General features: G+C 39.8%; 1 protein-coding gene and 1 long non-coding RNA gene across 3 annotated transcripts in view; both read right to left on the minus strand.

Annotated features, from left to right (window-relative positions):
* LOC311035490 (uncharacterized protein) overlaps positions 1-21,337 on the minus strand; it is a 67,111-nt gene that overhangs the window by 35,799 nt on the left and 9,975 nt on the right. The window contains exons 3-10 of one of the 2 annotated variants that reach the window (XM_084043733.1): positions 18,196-18,416; positions 17,671-17,764; positions 17,291-17,418; positions 16,877-17,075; positions 3,498-3,715; positions 2,985-3,078; positions 2,664-2,794; positions 2,141-2,363 (exon numbers count right to left, since the gene is read on the minus strand). In XM_084043733.1, the coding sequence (XP_083899859.1) occupies positions 2,141-2,363; positions 2,664-2,794; positions 2,985-3,078; positions 3,498-3,715; positions 16,877-17,075; positions 17,291-17,418; positions 17,671-17,764; positions 18,196-18,416 (1,308 nt within the window). Of the gene's footprint in view, positions 1-2,140; positions 2,364-2,663; positions 2,795-2,984; positions 3,079-3,497; positions 3,716-5,728; positions 6,000-10,610; positions 10,779-16,876; positions 17,076-17,290; positions 17,419-17,670; positions 17,765-18,195; positions 18,417-21,337 lie in introns of those variants that run through there. The other variant, XM_084043734.1, reaches the window with a different exon arrangement.
* Positions 15,194-16,562, minus strand: LOC311035501. The gene is made up of 3 exons (XR_014599724.1): positions 16,416-16,562; positions 15,585-15,645; positions 15,194-15,359 (listed from the first exon to the last, which is right to left on the minus strand). It is a non-coding gene; the product is annotated as an uncharacterized lncRNA (long non-coding RNA).

Raw genomic sequence — 21,337 nt, forward strand, 5'->3', positions numbered from 1 at the left:
TTGAAAATACAAAATCATAATAAAAACAATAAAATGCAATAAATTCAATAAGAATAAGAAGAAGTTGCAGTGAAATTTGAAGTACAGAAATTAAAGGAAGAGGTAAACATAAGTCTGTAGCCTGTTAAAGATTTTGGCAGATATAAGATCTTCAGGAAGTTTATTAGTTTTACAGTATGCCATGCACAAACAGTGACCTCACATGTCAATGACAATACATCACTCTTACTGAAGTTTTTAGATATACAGTAGATAGATACATGGATACATGGATATATAGACAGACAGACAGACAGACAGACAGACAGACAGACAGACAGGCAGGCAGGCAGGCAGGCAGTCAGGCAGACAGACAGACAGACAGACAGACAGACAGACAGACAGACAGACAGACAGACAGACAGATAGACAGATAGATAGATAGATAGATAGATAGATAGATAGATAGATAGATAGATAGATAGATAGATAGATACAAAAATAATAAAATAGTTATTCTCCAGAAAGAGAAACACTGAATCCAGTCCTCCAGAGTGATTGAACCTAGGAAGTTTTGTAATCAACATAACTTCTGTAGGCTGACCTGTAAGTTTCCACCATCAACGAAGAATTTATCTGGATTTGGTAGAGGTGGACCTCCGATCTTCTTCACCACATAAACCCTGAAACATCAAATGAGATGAGAAAAGAATCGTAATATAATTTCAAACTAAAGTAACCATCCAGATGCACACATGATCATTATGTTCTAAATATAAACCGCCTTAATTTTCTCCATATCCAATCATTCCCTCAGGTAGAAGAATGGTATATTCAAAGTAGGTGAAATTAGCACTTTTTGTCTGATAGCAGAGGAGAGGAGTCAAGGAAACATTTAAGCTTCTTTTGGAAATGTTTTCCTTGGCTTACCAAGTGGTTTGTGTCTTGCAGAGGATAATAGCCAGGGACAGGACCACAACTCCAAAAATGACACCCACCATAGTGTCCCTTCCCAGCCCACTGGGACCATCTAACAGAAGAACACAACACATTATAATAATAAAAGTTATAATATAATGTAATATTTAGACAGGAGATAATTGAAGTAATTACATTTGAAGACAAATCAAGTAAATAATCAGTATGAGATGTCAAGGTGTCCATATTAGGGACATCCAATGACTTTTTCTACTATTCCCCTTCATCTTGTTACATTGCTCATATTGAACATTGTAGAGATTTGTCTGAAGATAATAAATGGTGAATTGCATTGATTTCATTCAAATAGTACATCCTAAAATATTTTTTGTTGTAAGCAATGGTCTTCATGATCAACTCTGTTTGACATTTATACACTGTCTATGAATCTTTGTCTCTCTCCCCAGATCCCTTACACACTTATTGCGAACGCAGCGGAAGGAGGCGCGCCTCCGCGCACCACCGCACAAGTGGAGCTTACTATGAAACCGTGCTCGGGTTGTGTGTCTGTCTGTCTGTCTGTCTGTGTGCAGTATTGTGTGCACTGCCTGTGTCACTACAGTGTGAAATCCGCCTGCCCCTGGGTGACTAATTACACTCCTCTGAGAGAAATATAGCAGCTACAGTAAAAAAAAAAACACACATCTAAAAGCATCTACACGAGTTCATCTATTGGGATATCTAAGAATTCCATGTCATTTGTGCATATTTCAGGCCGGATGGCAAGTTGAAAATGCCTTAGTTTGAGGACAGTTTGAGATTTCTCCTTGCTAGCTAGCTTGTGGCGGCCCTGTTCTCACTAATTTAACTGTACCACCCACTTCTCTACAATTGCTCATTCCTTTCTATTCTTCTTATTGTTATTTTCAAGCTGCGTTCGCTTCCCACGTTCGCGCGTCTTACTTGTATTATTGTTATGTGTGTTGATGAATGTAATTAAGAGACAAACCGTTTTCTAAACCTGCTTGGTACTGATAAGTTGGTACACAGGGTATTGCATTCTTCTGATTGTGTTCTTCTTTACCTAGTTGGTTGTGTAACCATTTGACAGTCAATACAGTAAACTGTGTGACATTACCTGTTGTCTTTGTCCTCCCTGAAAGTAATAAAGTGACAAACACAGACTGGTACTGTAGGTAGTGGTACACACAGGGTATTGTATTTGTCTGATTGTGTTCTTTACCTAGTTGATCCTGTAAGCTGTAACCTGTTGCCTCTGTCCTCCCTATGAGTGATCTCCATGATGCAGTAGGGCTCCAGTCACTCCAGGTGGATTTGGCCCAATAATCACTGGCCAGGACTCTGACTCGCACTTGGTATGTTTCATTTAGCTCCAGATCCACTTCTGGATCCAGCTCCATCTGGCAATGTATCCCACAATGTGATCTGTTTCTCTCCATGGTATCCTGACAAGGGTTAAAAGAGCTTCATGAATACTTTTTCACCAAAAAGAGACAGAGACGAGACAGGTTTTTATACATACAGATTATAGCTGTCTCACCTAAAATCTGTCCTTGTTCATTTCTAAAACTTTCATTTGTTTCGCTCGCACAAACACACGCTCGCACAAACACACGCACGCACGCACAAACGCACGCACGCACGCACGCACGCACGCACGCACGCACGCACGCACGCACGCACGCACGCACGCACGCACGCACACACACACACACACACACACACACACACACACACACACACACCTTCCAGGTCTGAGCCTTTAGTTTCCACTGGATATGGAAGCTGTAGTCTTTGATAAGATTATTAAACTTGGGGACTTTCCAGGAAATGGTGGAATTGTTGATTGAAGGCCTTCCAGGAGGACTCAGCTTTACTGTAATATCACACACACACACACACACACACACACACACACACACACACACACACACACACACACACACACACACACACACACACACACACACACATTCGTACAGAATAGTGTGTAGTTTAGAAACTTTGACTTAAGGTTATATTTAGTATTATGGTTGTACAGTTAGCTATGTGTCTATTACACTTACTGTGGTAAGCAGGCTTGTAGGTGATGCCGATCAAGCCATTCTTCAAAGGCTCACATTTTATATTAATGGAGCAGTCCAGCTCACTATCAAAGACCTAGACAGTGTTACAAATGTAAGATAATATATGACAAAAACATACAGTAATTGCATCACAAAACAGCAAATAGAGCCAATTTCATCCTCAGACATACACCCTGACTAGCGTGGCTAGAATTATAGACCCTTGATCTTTTCACTATTGATTCCTTGTCATCTTACCAACACTTCTGTATACGTTACTGTGGCTAAGGGTGTCAGCTAACCAAAATACATAACATGTCATGTGAATATATTTTATGAATTTGTATTCCAAATTTAAATTTCTGTGGTTGGAAATAATCTGCACCTATACTCCTACATAATGATATGATATCAAATAACATATTGATCACTGTGTGTGCAGATCACTGTGTTTTCACAATGTGTATACCTTTGAATGACAAAATTATAATAAATAATTGTATAGCAACTCACATAGTTAAAACCGTAGACCAGAGAACATCTTCTCATAGCTGGTTTGGAGCCATCAAAGGGTCTCAGGTCACAGGAGGTCTTGTAATCTACATCATCCATTATTATGGAGACACTGAGAGTACATTTAGTGTCTGCAGCCACGGTTCTCTGGTCAGATACAGAAGTGCTGTTCCACTCACATGTGATGTTGTTATTGTAGTCATTGAGGCAGTGAAGACCTGTGAAAGACAAAAGGGATCAGATGCCAAGTCTGTTGTCATCTAGACAACAGTTTTTGTTTATTCTTGGTTATTTTGCTATGACAGACAAGGAGAATGATAATCTAACTAGAAAAAGTGCTCCCCGGAGCACAGGTCTCCGCCAGGTCAGGTAGGTTATTGTGGCCTCCTGTTGGCGCTATAATAGGCCAATGTGAAAAGGGTGGCATTTCTTCTTAGGCCTTGCATGGCAATCGGACACTGCATTCATGATTTTAGGCATTTTGTTAAAAAAAAATGTTTTGCTAAATTCGACCTGCTGGTGGCGCTACAACAGGCAAATGTTAAAAGGGTAGCATTTGTTCCTCAACATAGTGTGAATGTGTGTGCAAAGTTTGACCACAATCGGACGTTGCGTTCATGATTTCCGGCATTTTGTTCAAAACGGGCCACTCCCGCAAACTTTAGATGTGACTTTTAGCCAATCGGGATGGAATATGAAAAATTAAACAGATCCGTATTGATCACATGACTATAGAGATCATGTGTGCCCATTTGTGTGAAATTTGGATAAAATCAGAAGGAGTAATGTAAAGAAATATGTTTTACATAAGTCGGCCACCTGGTGGCGCTATAAAAGGCAGATGTGAAAAATGCAGGGCAAAGGGTTTTCCTTGACCTCTAGGGAGTGCGCATACAAAGTTTTACACAGATTGGTGCAGTTATAGGTGAAAACACGAATGGGGCTGTTATAACGCCACCATGAGGCTGATTAGAAAAATCTCAGGTGTATTTCTTCCTCGGCATGGTGGGAATGTGCGTGCAAAGTTTCACGGAAATTACATGCTGTGTTCATGATTTGAGGCATTTTGTTCAAAACGGAGCAGTCCTGTAAACTTTGGAAGCCATTTTTAGCCAATCAGGATGGAATATGAAAAATCTGAAAGACCCGTTTCATTTAATGACTATAGAGATACTGTGTACCGATTTGCGTGATGTTTGGACAAAATCTGTAGGAGTACTGTGAAAAAATGTGTTTTGCAAAAAGCGTCCTCCTGGTGGCGCTATATCAGGGCCATGTGAAAAAATTGGGGCAGAGGTTCTGAATTGGCATCCAGGGAGTGTGTGTGCACAGTTTCGCTGCGATCAAGCCAACGGTGCGGGAGATTAGCTGTCCACAGACGGACGGACGGACGGACGGACGGACGGACAGGGGGTAAAACATACTCTCTCGCCATGCCTTTCGGCCTGGCGGAGACAATAAGAGAAACAGAGCTGAGAAGGATACCTTTAATTATTATTATATTACATAACATTGTTGGTTAAAATGGTAGTCACACATTTTTTTTAACCCATTATGTTTTTAGATCACATAGTTCCAAAAAATAAAGTACTGTACTTAAGTATAATTTTGAGGTACTTTTACTTACTGGAGTATTTCCAATTGTCTATACTTTTACTAGTTACTTTGCAGGTTTAAATTATTACATTACAAAACATACATTAACCTTATTTTATAACTAGGCTATTTGAAAATAGCTCACACGAGCTTGTAGATCTGCTATTTTCAAACATTTTAGTACTTACTTTAGTACTTTTGGTACTTAAAGTACATTTTGATACCAATACTTTTGTACTTTTACTCAAGTCAATTTTGAATTCTGGATTTTCACTTGCAACATTGCAGTATTGATACTTTTACTTAAGTGAAACATTTGAGTACTTTTTCCACCACTGCATAACATAAGCAGCGTCATGTTGTGTTGCATTGGATTTCTGATTTCTGTAGGAGAGCAGCGTTGTCAGTTTTCAGTTGTTTCATCAAACAAACTAAACTTCAGCCTACACTCCACATCACAACACCTGTTTTAAGCACCTCAGAATGTCTTTTCTGTACAGTTAACCAGCGAAACATATTCACAGTCATTATTAGCAATAATTCATTATTACAAAACTATGCAATAGCGATCACTTATATTCACAGTCATTAGCAATAATGAATTATTACAAAACTATGCAATAGCGATCACTTACTGTCCCGCAAGGAGCCAGTGGAGAGATGAAAGACCACAGGAAGGAGAAACAACAGATGAAGCTTCCTTTCAGCCTCCATTGTAGACCATCATCTAAGGAAGATGTCACACCACAGGGACTGTCCCAGGTGGGTTAGAGAGGGATGGCTGCCTTGTGTTGCTGTAGGAGACAGGATGCAGTGCAGATCTCTGTGTTGGTGCAGGTCTTTGGAACACTATAGGTGATGTCCCCTGTGTAGGAGGATGCTCACTGCTTCCTTTTTCTTGTCAACCTGAGCAGATAACAAGATAGAAGTGGTTGGCGGTGACGTTCAGGGTATGATTGTAGATTCCAGATTGTGGCCTTTTTTCCAGTCCAACTTACTTATACGTGTCCACACGCACACTCAGGCACACACCATACACCTGCCACATGCCGCATTCCATACTCATGCACACACGGGCATGCTAGGAAACTGAAAAGCACAACCACACACAGGTGACCCAGAAAGCAGAAACAGACTGTCTGATTAGGGTGTCAGGGTTTAAACAAATATCCATCGGATCCTGTTTCTTGGCTACAGTATATATATATGAAACACAGTCTTCCTTGTGAGATGAAGTTTTATTCAATTAGAGTATTGTAAAATTACCTTTCAAAGCATAACATCACTTTTGTGCAGTTATATATAATTGTTAAATATTTATAAAAACATAAAATGACAGTGTTATGCCTTCTTAAATTTACTGTATAAATTGTTGTGCTGAGGTGGGGTGGGGTGGTCCTTGGGGATTGTTTGAAATATGCTTGTGGTCCAGAGCTCCAAAAAAGCTTGAAAACTACTGCACTAGAATAACCTTTTGAATAGTTATTTTTTAGCAGGAAATAGATTGTTGACAACGAGACAAGAGAGAGAGGATGACATTAACACTCATTGAAGTTGACTGACTGTTAATGTGTCAAAAGCCAAATAGTTGATCTTTATTAGATTTCAGTGCACTTCCTGTCACTTTCTCAGAGAGAAATTATTTCAGCTTTCATAAGAACTGATGTGTCATGTTGTTATCAAGTAGAGCTAGGATCGATCAACTCAAAACAAAAACAGATAGAGGGGCTTGGCCGATGGCCCATTAGGCCAAAACACTGTTTGAAGAGTTGCTGACTGTTAATGTCACTACACAAATATTGTATCTTTACTACTTCCTTCACCCTCTTAGAAGTTTAAGTGTTAAGACCAAGAACACGCATGCACACACGCACGCACGCTCGCACGCACACACGCGCAATTGGGATGGCTGAACCTGTAGCTGTTCAGAAACCCGTCTAGTCTTTCTGCACTGTGAAGAGGGAATACAAAACAAAACAAAACAAAAGCACATATTCACCACGTTGGTGATGAATGACATGTTTTTTCTTAATGCAAAATAGATTTGGAGTTGAAAATGTAATTTAAGCTGCATTATTTTAGGGGTTCATGGAAGGTGGGTCATTTTAGATAGATGGGGAATATACAGAATGTTAATATTACACAAGGGTTAATGTTTTCTCACTGCACTTTATTTTTATGTCTGTATAAATGATGTCACTATGCTTAATGATAGCACTTTTTTTAGCACAGTTTTCTTTTTCTTTTTTTTAATAATTTTTATCCCGCGATATTTTTCACCTGGTGCCAATTTCTAAGTGATCCTGGGCGCTACACTCCCCTCACCAGCCTAGGGAGGTCAGGGCCGAGCTCATGCCTCCTTCAATGCATGAGAGCCAACTGACCTTCTTGTCACCTGACAGGGGGGAGTTTCCCTGGTTGGACGTAGCGTGTGGAAGGAACACGTTATTCCAACCAGTTCCCTTCTCCTCCATCAGGCGCCCCGGCTGTCATGGGGGAGGCAGTATAGCGACCAGGATTACTACATGTTTTTGTGAGGGTATTAACTACCCTGAGAGACACGGGGAGAACATGCACAGTTTTCGTTTTAATTTGCTCGTTTTGATTTCAATATTTCCCCCTCAGCACTTATTGTACGTCTGTCGGCCCTGGACGGGGTTCCCTCTTTTGTGAGTCTTCAAGGTTTCTTCCTCTTTTTTTCCAAGCGTTTTTTCCTTGGGAGTTTTTCTTTGCCTGATTGACGGTCTAAGCAGTGGGTGCTTTTTGGTTTCTGTTATTAATCTTGTTTTGAATCATTTACTGTATGTAGAAACTGTATTATTGATTTTCCTAATGCATTTATTACATACTGCACTTTTTGAACACACTGTCGTGTTTTTGTTCTGTTCTCTGATTTGATTTAGTTTTTTCTAATGTAAAGCACTTTGTAACTGTTTTCATTAGTGCTCTATGAATAAAGATTATTACTACTCGGACGCCACGCAAGTCGGTAGCAATGAAAGCCGTGAATACGAGCACACCTGTTTGTGCAATACTCCTTCACCTGATGCAGTTCTTGAACATGTTGAAGTCTCCAGGCTTATAACATTTTCTCACAAGGCCACCACTTATTATTGGGGAAATGGTAGAAACGTGACGCAAAGCTCAGGTTTTGTGAATCAATATGTATTATTATTATTATTATTACCCTTATTATTATTATTATTATTGTTGTTGTTGATGACCATGCCTGAATGACAATAATGGATAATTATGCAGTGAAAAAAAAGAAGAAAAAAAAAATATATATATATATCATACAGAGGAAGTAGTGGTTACTGCTGATACTGTGGTCACCTGTTTTGACTCTGCTTCATTAAAGATCAGAGGACTTTGGGGGATTTCTGAGTGTCTAAATGTTCCATCATAACATACAGTTCTGACATGCGTACTACAGCTCTTTGCTTTATTTAATATTTGTAGTCGGAATTTTACATAATGTATTTCATGAATGACAATGAGGTCAATAGTCGTGTTTCATTTTGAGGAGAAGGACATGGACGTTGAAGATTTCCTTTTAAAAACAACACATTTCTATTTTGGATGCGTGATATTTTTCATTTGGCAATTTCAGTTAATTAAATGAACTGTAATAAATCACAGACAACTAATGGGATGACTGACCCTATTGATGCTACTGTCCTTTTCTACTGTCACTTTTGCTCACCTTCAGGAATTTGCGCAAGATGTATGATGGGCAGACCAAAAACATTTCCTATCTATGCTACATAGGGTGGTAGAGTCACAGCATCAGAATGTTTAATTAAATGGCAATTGACAGCAAACCTAGATGGTAAAGTGGGTTGTGGGTGGGCCCACTGTAGCAGGGAGAGGTCTGCCTCCCGTCTATTGGGGTGCATTTAATGATAGATATAACAGCAGCACCCTGCACAAAATATGAATATCAGTCATCATTCTAATTTTGGTACATGTACTTTTTTGCAAGGATGGACACCGTAGGGCCTATTCTATGAAAGATTCTATGAAGAAGCTGTGATGTGACAATAAAGGTGAGTTGAGTTTAAGCGAACTAAACTTTAACCTATAGGCCTATGTTTGTAAAAACAACCTAGTTCTCACTTCTCACTTCTGCTTCTGCATGAGTATAAACATCTTGGTCAGAAAACAGAACTGGACTATATTATACAGTAAACGGAACTACCGTATGTGGGTGATACTGAGAGTTGTGTCCTGGTAGGGGATACCAAAGAAATATTTGTTTTACCATAGACAGCATGCATAACAATTCTAGGGCCTACTGAATTACAGGAAATGGGATTTCAATAACTGACTTATTATTTCACTTTTAGGTTAGAGTTCAGTATAAATTAACTGCATAATCAACAGATTTTACTGGTTAAAATGGTAAACAAGTAATTTGTAATGGATTACATTTTCAAACCTGCCAAAACTTAGTGCTAATGTATACTTGTCAGCTATTGTACAGTATGGGACACATGGATCAAAAATGTTCCTGTTTGCACAGTGGTGAGGTGCAACCTAATTCACAATCACCACACAACATAAATAACTAAAATGCAGATATTTTATTTTATTTTAGAACCTGCTGATGGGGAAACTTGGCAACAGAAGCAGTATTGTGGTCCAGATTAAATGTTCTATATTGCTATCATTTTCTGCCTGCCTTTCTGTCTCTCTAGCTGCCTTTTTGACATACAGTATGGACTTTCCCTGAGATCAACTTTCCATTCTCTCTCTCTCTCTCTCTCTCTCTCTCTCTCTCTCTCTCTCTCTCTCTCTCTCTCTCTCTCTCTGTGTGTGTGTGTGTGTGTGTGTGTGTGTGTGTGTGTGTGTGTGTGTGTGTGTGTGTGTGTGTGTGTGTGTGTGTGTGTGTGTGTGTGTGTGTGTGTGTGTGTGTGTGTGTGTGTGTGCGTGCGCCGCTGTGCGGAGTGTGCGCACCCAATCAACCACAACTCATCTCTTCCGCGAATGTTTGTGTTGTTTCATTAACAAACTACCCTCCCTCTACCCCTGACACCATCATTTCCTCACACACACACACAAACAAACAAACACACACACACACACACACACACACACACACACACACACACACACACACACACACACACACACACACACACACACACACACACACACACACACACACACACACAGAGTACATCTATACCCCACTGACATCCTCTCCACTTGTGGTTATACATCCTTATTACTGATAGACCCTTTAACGTAGAAATAACCACAAATCTGAGATAATTTTATCTTACCCTCATCAGAGGTTTTATTCAGCATAATTTAACCCATGGGATCTATTTTAGTCCAGTTTACCATCAATCAGGTTTATCAACAACAGCATTACACTTTTATAGCATTATAGCATCACATTAGAACAGATTAAACTAAATCTAATTGTACAAGGAGGTAAAGGCTTTAATTTATATCACACGCAAAACGTGTGATGCTCTGTAATGTCACATCATAAAGAGTTTTACATACCTGCTGTCATTCTACAAAGAGATGTGCCCCATTCTTGTCTCTTGTGAGTATTCCTTTCCTTTCAGTACATTGTCTACACATGAACTGTAGGCAATCTAGTCATGTAGGAAGTGTAACGATTTCTGACGTAAAGAAAAAACCCATTGTGCGGTTGTACTGATGTGAGTAGTTTCGTATTAAACCACAAACGTTGGAAATTCCTTTGGGCAGGTTGCGATCAAGGTTCTGCTTTCTCTCTTGGAGGAATTGACTTTGACAGCATGTTTAGTTATTTTGTTTCTGATGTGTAATCAAACATTTTTATTTTTTTTGGGGGATAAATGTTTGATCTTATAGGGGGAGGTGTTAGGACCCTATGGGCTCATATGTGTAGTTCCTGTGTGGTGTTGCCCTGTGCATGTTTTTTCTCCCCTAAGTGTGTTTGTGCGTGCGTAAGTGCGTGCGTGCGTGTATGTGTGTTTGAGTCGTGATGAGTGGCTGACTACCAGCTGGTGTGAGTGGTGCCTGAGTGTGAGTGGCTAACTATTAGGTGTAACAAGGCTGGTGATTGGCTTGGTGACTCCACTATAAAGCTGGCTGTCACCAATTCTTCTGTCTTCCACGCTGGGCAAGACCTGGGATGTTGGTTGTCTAGGAAGTGAAGAACAGGAAACGGTTGAATTTAACGGAAGTACCGCCCAAGGAAATGACGTTGATGGTTTACAAATCTGTTAACATTCTCCGTGAATGAAACGAGTATTGTGATTGGTCAAAAAAATATCGTTTCCGGGGGAAACGCGTGCGACGGAAATCCTACCCACTCAGGACTTCCTAGACACTCGCTCTTCTTTTCGCAGATAAGTGAGGCTGGGACCGAGGCTACATATAGCCAGCCTCCAAACACAAGCATTGTGTCCTGTCTTTAGAGCTACCATGGGTTAAAGTTCTGAATAATGTAATACCTTGAGTGACCTCTCTTTTCTTATTAGTTTGTTCTGTTTTTGCAGTACTTTATATTAGGTTAGATATTTATATTTTGGGTTTCTGTTGTTGGGTAGGAGTAGAAGTTTTGTTTTGTATTTAGGATTTTATATGGTCCCACCCTGAGGTAATAATGTTTTTTAAATCTTTAATTATTTTAATTTAGAGTAGCCAATCATTTTCTACACCCTTTTTCTCCCCAATTTAGTCGTTATGAGAATTAATTCCTCCCCACACACATTTCTGTGTTGTCACTGCTGTTGTGTCCTACAGTACTGACTCACCAGCCAATGAGCAGCCCCTACGGGAGGACGTAGGGCCTTCGCCCTACTCCTCCTGCCCAACACTCCCTGCTGACAGGTGCCGCCCCAGCCCGTAGGAGTACGTGCAGTGACCCGCCTGGCTTCCCTCCCCCGAACACGGGCCAATTGTGTTCACATAGACGCATGACAAAGCCGGCTGCACCACGGTGGATTCCAACCCACAACCTCCGTGGTTGTGGGCAGGGACTTTACCACTGCGCCACCCGAGCGTTTTTCGTAAATGTAAAATGAAAATCATTGACCCTATTTTAATACCTGTGTGGCCTGGTTGTTTGGGGACTGGGAAGGAGGGAGTCCATTTTCTATGTTACACCTAGTGACCCCTAGGCTTGGTCGTCATGTCTACGTGAGTGATCTTGTTGTGATCTAGGTCATGTTCAACCATACATGCCAGGCTGCAACTCACGGCCATGTCCACCACATTATGTCAATTGCCTTGTGGAGTTTATTGACCCTTTGATATCCCTCATTGTGTTTACTTTATTACTTGTTTACTTATATTATTACAAGCGTGCCTGCCATGGAATGGGGTCCCCTATGATCCTTCCTGCAGTTTCCTCTCTTTCTTTTCCCAAAGTGGGTTGGGGTATGGGGGGGCTTTCAGGTACTTTCTAGTTCATGTAGTTTGTCTTGGTATTCAACAACATTTAATGACATCTGTGTTTTTTTTTTGCAATTACAATTAATGTAATTGCTCAAATAAGAGATACAGCTCTAATAAAATTACACAAATAAAGACTAGAGTCAATTTTAACCTTTAATACAAAGCATCATGTATTTACACGCTAATACAAACATTTCACAGAACACAGAACTGATGATCAAATAGTTCTATAAAGTTGACTTTAAAGACATCTGATCTTGATGAAAAAAATAATTAAGCATTTGAATTAACTTGATATCAGGGATCTCCATATATGGGCATAAAAGGGAAAAGGACAGACAGAGAGATCTATGGTCGTAAACGGGACACAGACATTCAGGCGGGTAGGCTACAACACAGAGGGTAATGCATAACCGGGTGGGGCATGAATTCCCAACTTGCATTGTTCCAGATTTGCATCGTTCCCTAGGAATGTAATTGATTGCGAACGCGGAAGGAGAGCATACTATGAAACATCTGCTCTCATTGTGTCTCTGTCTGTGTGCAGTATGTGTGCACTGCACTGCCTGTGTGCAACCAACAGAGTGGCGCCAGAGTGCAGTCAAAACACACTCACACACACACACACACACACACACACACACACACACACACACACACACACACACACACACACACACACACACACAGTCCGTAAATGCACAATATTTTCGAGCTGCGTTCGCTTCCAGCGTTCGCGCGTCTTACTTGTAAAATAAGACAGATACAGCTGATAAAATGACAAATCACAAATAAAGACTAGGATATGAATGTTAAATGATACAACATAGGTATTTACACATTAAAACCAACATTTTACATAAGAACACATCAAATTATTTCAGCTCTGACAATCAAAAGGTTATACATCAAAGTTTCTTTCTTTTTGTTTTGTTTTGTTTTCTATTTTGTCTTTTGTTTTTGCTTTTTTTTATGACATTGGTGTTTTCTGTAAACTATCTTTTTATACTATTATATCATTTATTATTTAAAATGCAAAAACCACTCAAGCAATCCAAGCTCAAGTTGGCAGCATAAAGCGTTAACTCTCATTTGAACCAAATCCCACAAATATTTGCTCATCATGGCTCCCTAATGATTTCAACATTATCTTACTCTCTTCTCCCTCTCCCTTACGTCCTCCTCCTCCTTCTCGTCCCTCTTCAACATCCCACTGTCCTCTGCACCACCCTGCTTGACTCTCACACATTCACACTAAATATATTTGCAGAAAATAGCCGATGGTTAGCCAGGTTAGTTAGTAGGCTACATCCTTTCACCTCATACTGAGGACTTGAACTCTGTCCTCCTACTGCTTCCTATCCTCCCTCCAGAGCATGCATGGACTCCAACCAGGCATACTGTGCAAATGCCCTGCAGGGAGCCCATGTTTGTGTGTAAATGAAGTGGAAGAATCTCACCATTTTAAGCAGTGGTGGAAAAAGTACTCAAATGTTTTACTTAAGTAAAAGTATCAATACTGCAATGTAGAAATACTCTGTTACAAGCAAAAGTCCGGAATTAAAAATGTACGTAAAAGTACAAAAGTATTGGTATCAAAATGTATAAAATGTAAAATGTATCTATAAAATGTATTAAAAAAATGCATTTTATGCAATCTATAAAATGCATAAAAAAATGCTCACAATGTGTCGCGATGTAATGTGAGCTTGTAGATTGGCTATTTTCAAATGGCTGAAATGTATAGGGCTTGATTGATTGATGTACTTTATTTAGTAAGACATGAGAACAGTACATGACAGTACATAACAGTACATGGAAGTACAAATTCGCAATACAAGGTCTACTAAACTGGATAGCTCATTAAGCACTTAGCTTGTTTAAGATGAGATCCCCATGCACACAAATCATGTTGACATATAAGAGACAGACAGATATACACACTACTATACAGAATGTCATACAATCAGTTTACAGGTTACTGGTATGAAGGGTGAAAAATATGTACAAAAAAGAAAGAGAGGGGGGGGGGGGGGTAGGTTAGGTTAGGACATGGGGTAGGTTAGGACTTGGACAGGGGCCATTTTTGAATTGCAGCCTCCTGAAGGTGTATCTTTAGGGCATTTTTGAAAGTGAGTAGGGTTTTACACTCCTTTACTCTTTTTGGTAGGGCATTCCACATTTTAGATGAATAGCATGAGAAAGAGTTCATTCCCTTTGTTGTGCCAAATCTGGGTTGAACATGGTTTGTGGAGCTGCCTCTGGTGTTATGATCATGGACTTGATTAACATTTTGGAAGTATTTTGACAAATACAGGGGGATCCCAATGTTGTGGTGTATCTTGAAGACCAGGCCCATAGCAAGTTGCTGTACTAAGTGGTTAATGTATGTTTTGTAATAATAATCAAAATCTACAAAGTAACTAAGAACTAAAGTTGTCAAATAAATGTAGTGGAGACAGTAAAAGTACAATATTTGGATCCGAGATAATGGAGTAGAAGTAAAAGCACTGGAAATTGGAAATACTCAAGTAAAGTAAAAAATACCTCAAAGTTGTACTTAAGTAGGCCTACAGTACTTGAGTAAATGTACTTAGTTACTTTACACCACTGATTTTAAGTTGCATGATTTTAGGTCAAAAAGGCTCATGCATATAGACATTTAATTGGCTGCGTGGGCGCTTGACGGGGTGTGTATGGGGTTTATTGACAAATGCTTCCAGTGCAGGAGGTGCAAGGGAGGCATAGTGCATTTATGACCAGGTGCCCTCTAGTGGCGTGCTCTAGAACATCGTAGTAATCGTCGGAATGGTCATCTCCATCGCAAGAGGACAAGGAAAGAGCTCTGTGTCCTCTTTCTGGCTGCAGTGTGGAATTGAGATTAAGTCAAGTCAGTTATAATGCCCCATGCTCTTTCTTCACACAGACAAGTCTTCAGGAAAAATCTAAGTGTTTTTTTAAGCATAAGAATTAAACTTCCTATTTCAAATACTTTAGATAATGTAGAAAGGTAAGTAAATTAGTGTTGTGCATAACATTTCTCTTGTAGGACCAATAGATAATCACATAAACAACAAACACAAATACCTGCTGATCTTGACAAGAGACCATCTCCACATTCTCAATCTGCTTCCCGGAGTTCTTCTTTCTGCATTTGAGTATCATTTTGAGAGACATGAGCATTATTTAGGTTGAGGTATTTTATTTTTGAATTGTCTTTCTTTATTGACAATGACAGTGGGGAGAGAGTCATGTAGAGAAAAAGTAAGGGCATTACATTTAGCTAGTGGTGGACAAATTATTCAACTCCAGTACTTGAGTCAAAGTATAGATAGAGTTCAGAAACACTTCAAAGTATTTAAAAGTGCAAATTACAAAGTACATTTTATTTTTAATACCAATGCATTGCTGTATTGAAATTTTGACATTTTACAAAACAATTTAAAGGTTTCCCCCCAAATTTCCAAAAATATCAATAATAGTGAAAATAGCAGAACTGTGTTGTAGATCGGCTATTTTCACGACAAGGGCTTAAGTGGTTAATTCATAACCTATCTTTTCCTTTCCTACAAATGTAGTGGAGTCAAAAGTACAATATTTGTCTTTGAAATGTAGTTGAGTGAAAGTCATAAGTATCAAAAATACAAATACTCAAGTAAAGTACAGATACAATGTTTTTTACTTAAGTACAGTACTCAAGTAAATGTACTTAGTTACTGTCCACCACTGCATTCAGTAAATGGTCCGGTCGGTATTTAATCGAACCGGGGACTTGCTGATCAGAGCATTGAGCCCATGTGGTATTTGACACATGGGCCACCCATATCCATTTGGGTATATTGGGTCACCCTGAGGTTGAGGTAAATTATTAATAAATGCAATTTTATATTTCTCAGTAAAAAGAATGTACCACTGTACCTGTGAAATGTCTCTGCCAAACAGCAAATAGAAAAGGTGACGCCAATCAAAGCCACAATGATCACTTTCAATACTGCAAAAGTACTGAAGAATCCTTTGTTTTGATATAGAGGGAAGAAGAACAAATAGTGAGAATATCAATGCACGTTTGCTGGTCCCAGGGATTACAGTTTCTTACTTAAGACGTTGGTCCAAATTAGATTGTTGAGTGTCCACAAATGTTCCCAAATAAGATATATTTTAAATGTACAGTAGCCTATGTGTTTACCTTCTTACTTTGGCGTATGTGTTTTGATGATGATAAAGTGTGTAATTTACTGTTTTCATATTGTTTGTGCTGAATCACTGAACAGAATTGTTCACATGGTATTCAACAGTCAGGGATTATGTTCTTTAATCTATACCTAGTTGATCCTGTAACCATTTGACAGTCAATGGTTTACAGTAAACAGTTACATTACCTGTTGTATTTGTCCTCCCTATGAGTGATGTCCATGATGCTGTAGGGCTCCAGTCACTCCAGGTGGATTTGGCCCAAGAATCAACCGCCATGACTCTGACTCGCACCTGGTATGTTTCATTTAGCTCCAGATCCTCATCTGGATCCAGCTCCATGTGGCAATGTATCCCACAATGTGATCTGTTTCTCTCCAAGGCATCCTGACAAGGGAGGACGATTTAGCTTAAAAACAAATAAACTCTTTTTCTTTTCTTTTTTTTACAAAGACAGTGTAAATGTTTAGCAAAATCTGTCCCTTCTCTTTCTTGCACACACACACACACACACACACACACACACACACACACACACACACACACACACACACACACACACACACACACACACACACACACACACACACACACACACACACCTTCCAGGACTGAGCCTCTCGTTTCCACTGGATTTGGAAGCTGTATTCATTTATTCTTGTATTCTTAAGGACTTCCCAGGAAATGGTGGTGTAGTTGATTAAAGGCATTTGAGGAGGATTCAGCTTTACTGCAAATTCACACACACACGCACGCACGCACGCACGCACGCACGCACGCACGCACGCACGCACGCACGCACGCACGCACGCACGCACGCACGCACGCACGCACGCACACACACACACACACACACACACACACAGAGAGAGAGAGAGAGAGAGAGATAGAGAGAGAGAGAGAGAGAGAGTAACCTGAGTTAAGGTTGTATTGAGTATTATGGTTGTACAGTTAACTACGTGTTTTTATCTATTACACTTACTGTGGTCAGCAGGCTTGTAGGTGACGTTGATCAAACTATTATCCAGAGGCTCACATTTTATATCAATGGAGCAGGTCAGGTCATTTACAAAGACCTAAAAGTAGACAGCGTTAATATAAGATGATGTATGACAAAAACATTGTTTTCTCATCTAGAAAAGATCAACAACAATGATATTGTTTAAGGAAATAATGTTAGTCTAGTCTCTTCCTCAGTTGGTCACTATCTGAAGTAGCCTGACTAGTGAGTCTATAGATCACTGATCTTTTCACAGTTAATTCCTTGTAATCGTGGGAAAAGTGCTGTTCATATTCCGGTGGTTAAGGGTGTCAGCTAAAAAATACATCAAAGGCGATTGTCCTGTATTAGTTTGTATTACAAGTGAACTTTCTAGGCTTACAAAAAGTGGCACCTACTCCTACATAATGATATGATTGCAAATAATTAAAACAAACCATGACTTGTGGGAAACAAATATGTACTTGACTGACAGTTATAATAATACTTTTAACCTACTAAACTCACATAGTTAGTAATACTATAGACTAGTGAACATCTTCTCATAGCTGGTTTGGCTTCATCAAAGGGCCTCAGGTCACAGGAGGTCGGGTATTTGGTACCAAATAACATCATGGAGGCACTGAGAGTACATTTAGTGAATGCAGTCACGGTTCTCTGGTCAGATACAGAAGTGCTGTTCCACACACATGTGATGCTATTATCATAGTCAGTGAGGCAGTGAAGACCTGTGAAAGACAAAGAATATCAGAAAAGAGGTCTGTAGTGAAGGAGAAATTATTTTGCAATGCAAGGCAAATTCCCCTCAGGTGAATGATCTACTATATAAAGGGTGTGAGAGAGAGGGAGCGAGAGAGAGAGAGAGAGAGAGAGAGAGAGAGAGAGAGAGAGAGATGGGGGGGGGTCGTGATGTCAGAGTCAGACTAGAGCAAACTGTCCGATTTGTGTTGCTGCTAGTGTAAAAGCACGAAACATAAAAACATAATAAAACAAATATAAAGATAAAACACTCTCTACACAAGTGACAACACCCAAGATCAGTGTCCACAGCAATGCATGTAATGAGGACAATGGCCCTGATTGATCTAGAGTCACCAACCACACCATATAAGCAGTCAATGGATTGGTGTCCAAGACAATACCATATACAACATATGTTGTATATGGTATTTTAAATATATTTAAATACATATTATTGTATATATTATAAATCATAAAACATTCCCAAAACATATGGCAACGGTTTGCCAGGTCATGACCACACGTAAGGCAGGTTGGATCTAAACCTACTTTAAACTGTAACAAATCATATCTGGTACACAATGGGGATATACTGTATGCAACAAGTAGTACCTGCTAAAACCATACCAAATTCCTCCCTCCCACCTTCCTTTGACCTGCTCTAGAAAATGGGAGGCTGATCTTTGAATATTTTCATGCAAGATATAACATCACACCTTTACTTAATGGATGTATATCCAGACATTCATCAATCCAGTCACTTTGTGGAGGGGACAGAGATGATGACAAATGTGTTTTAATGAAACTACGCTATTTGCAGATATAAAAAAACAAAACATCAAATGAAATAAAACTCCAATCTTTGAAAAGATAGTTAACACATTTCACCCCATTCCTATCCCACTCTTGGTATTGAACAAAGCATTGGCCATAATAGGAGATGTAATGTGAGAAGAGCTTTTTTTACCAGGTTGCTCGAAGAGCGCCTGGTCTACAAACAGACTGAGCAACATGTTTTTCATCATTGGCTGTCCTTTAAGCCAATGGGGAGACTTTCTCATACTCTAAACGGCGGTCGTCTTCCCACTCGTCCTCCCATGCTATGGCATTTCATTATAACCTTACTAGACAAGCCTGCCCATAGATATGCCCAAAGTATAATCTTATTTGTACCCTCTTTGAGTTAAATGAACAGATTGCTGCGGGAGAGATCCTATGGAAAATAAACACATAGAAAACAGCCAATCTGCGCATTTCGGTCTATAAACAGCGGCTTACCGTACAATAGTTGCGCAGTCGACAGCAGCAGCAGCAGCACCACACACACACACACACACACACACACACACACACACACACACACACACACACACACACACACACACACACACACTACTAGAGTTGCACCGATCGATATGACTTAATTCAGGGATCGGACATTGGCTATCACGTCCGATCCAACCTACAGTATGTGCAGACTAGAGACTGCAAACTCGACTACAGATAGATAGCCCCACTAAGGTACAATATGCAAGAGAAAGGGATCACTGATCAGTCATGCAGCAGCTGAGTGTTGTGGAGAGACTCCACAATTGTGTATTCTTTCTGACATTATTGATGACATGATTGAGATTTGTAATTCTTGTAAATCCATGCCTCTGCCCTTCATTAACTACACACAAGTAGCTATGTGTACTGCTTGCCGCTATGTGTTTAAGTCAAAGTCCTTTGTAATGTTCTCACCGTTGATGCAAGGTTTGCTCTCACATAAAATCGAATACCAAAACGCTCGCCCCAAAACACAGTTGCCCCTGGGCAAATCCGGCGGTATTCACCTGGTATTCCTAAACGTAACCTCAGTAAACTATGCCTAATGTGGCTGCAGAGCATGCCATATTTATTATTTTGTTATTTCTATGTTCCTTGATATTTTTGTTTTATTTTGGTAAGAACATTGTCTTCTGGAAATGCAATATTCCGACCGGAATCCCTTATATGGTGGTGTGCCGGGGAACACTTAAAGTGTAACACTGCTGTGTGTAGACGGACAGGGCAGCATTTGTTTGAGAGCAGCGTGACGCTGACAAAAGGTTAGTTTGTTTCACGTGTTTAAATGTCAATATCCAAGTTATATGTCAATATTTGAGTTGTATGTTACGTTTCTTTATAAGTTTGATCGATTCATCTTGTTTTCAGTGTGTTTGTTTGCTGTTATCGTTGGGCTTCTCACCCATTCTCTTCGTTACCTTATGCAGAGCCAATGAGGAAAATTCAATTGTAGCCCCATTTAGAACCTCTCCCTCCACTATGTAGTTCCGAGATGAGGTCCTACGTGGCCCGGTGCCGTTTGAGCAGGACATTTTCGAATATTTTCCACTTTACATGTTTCTTACCCCTTTCTGCACATCGTATCCAAAAAGTAAAGGTTGAAAAAAGCATTTAAATAACTTCTCTCCTAAATGTTTTTAAGACATAGCCGGAAGTTGCGCCTGCAGAGGCAACATTACTGATTCCCCTACTGGTCAAATGTTGAATTGCATCTTGTAATGCATAATATTATGGAACCGGCTGAGGACCGGCTGAGGCACCGACAAACACCGACAAAGGCACCGACAAACGTGGAACCTCATCTCAGAGCTATACAGCGGAGGGAGAGGTTCCGATTGGAGCTAATTCAATTGCAAGTTTTATTTTCTTTCATTATGTTTTGTATGTTATGTTTTTGATTTGAGCCTGCAAGAGTGCACAAATAAAGCCACCAGTAACCAGAGCTACTGACTTGTTTTTTGACCACACGAAGGGAGTGACACCTAAACCTAACCTTATTTCTAAACTTTGTCCTTTTATTTTTTGCTATGTAATTATTGGTTATCGGGAAAGTATCAGGAAATATACAAATTAATGATGT

This window comes from Gymnoscopelus microlampas (genome assembly GCF_963454915.1).
Source record: "Gymnoscopelus microlampas genome assembly, chromosome: 2".
NCBI lineage: Eukaryota > Metazoa > Chordata > Actinopteri > Myctophiformes > Myctophidae > Gymnoscopelus > Gymnoscopelus microlampas.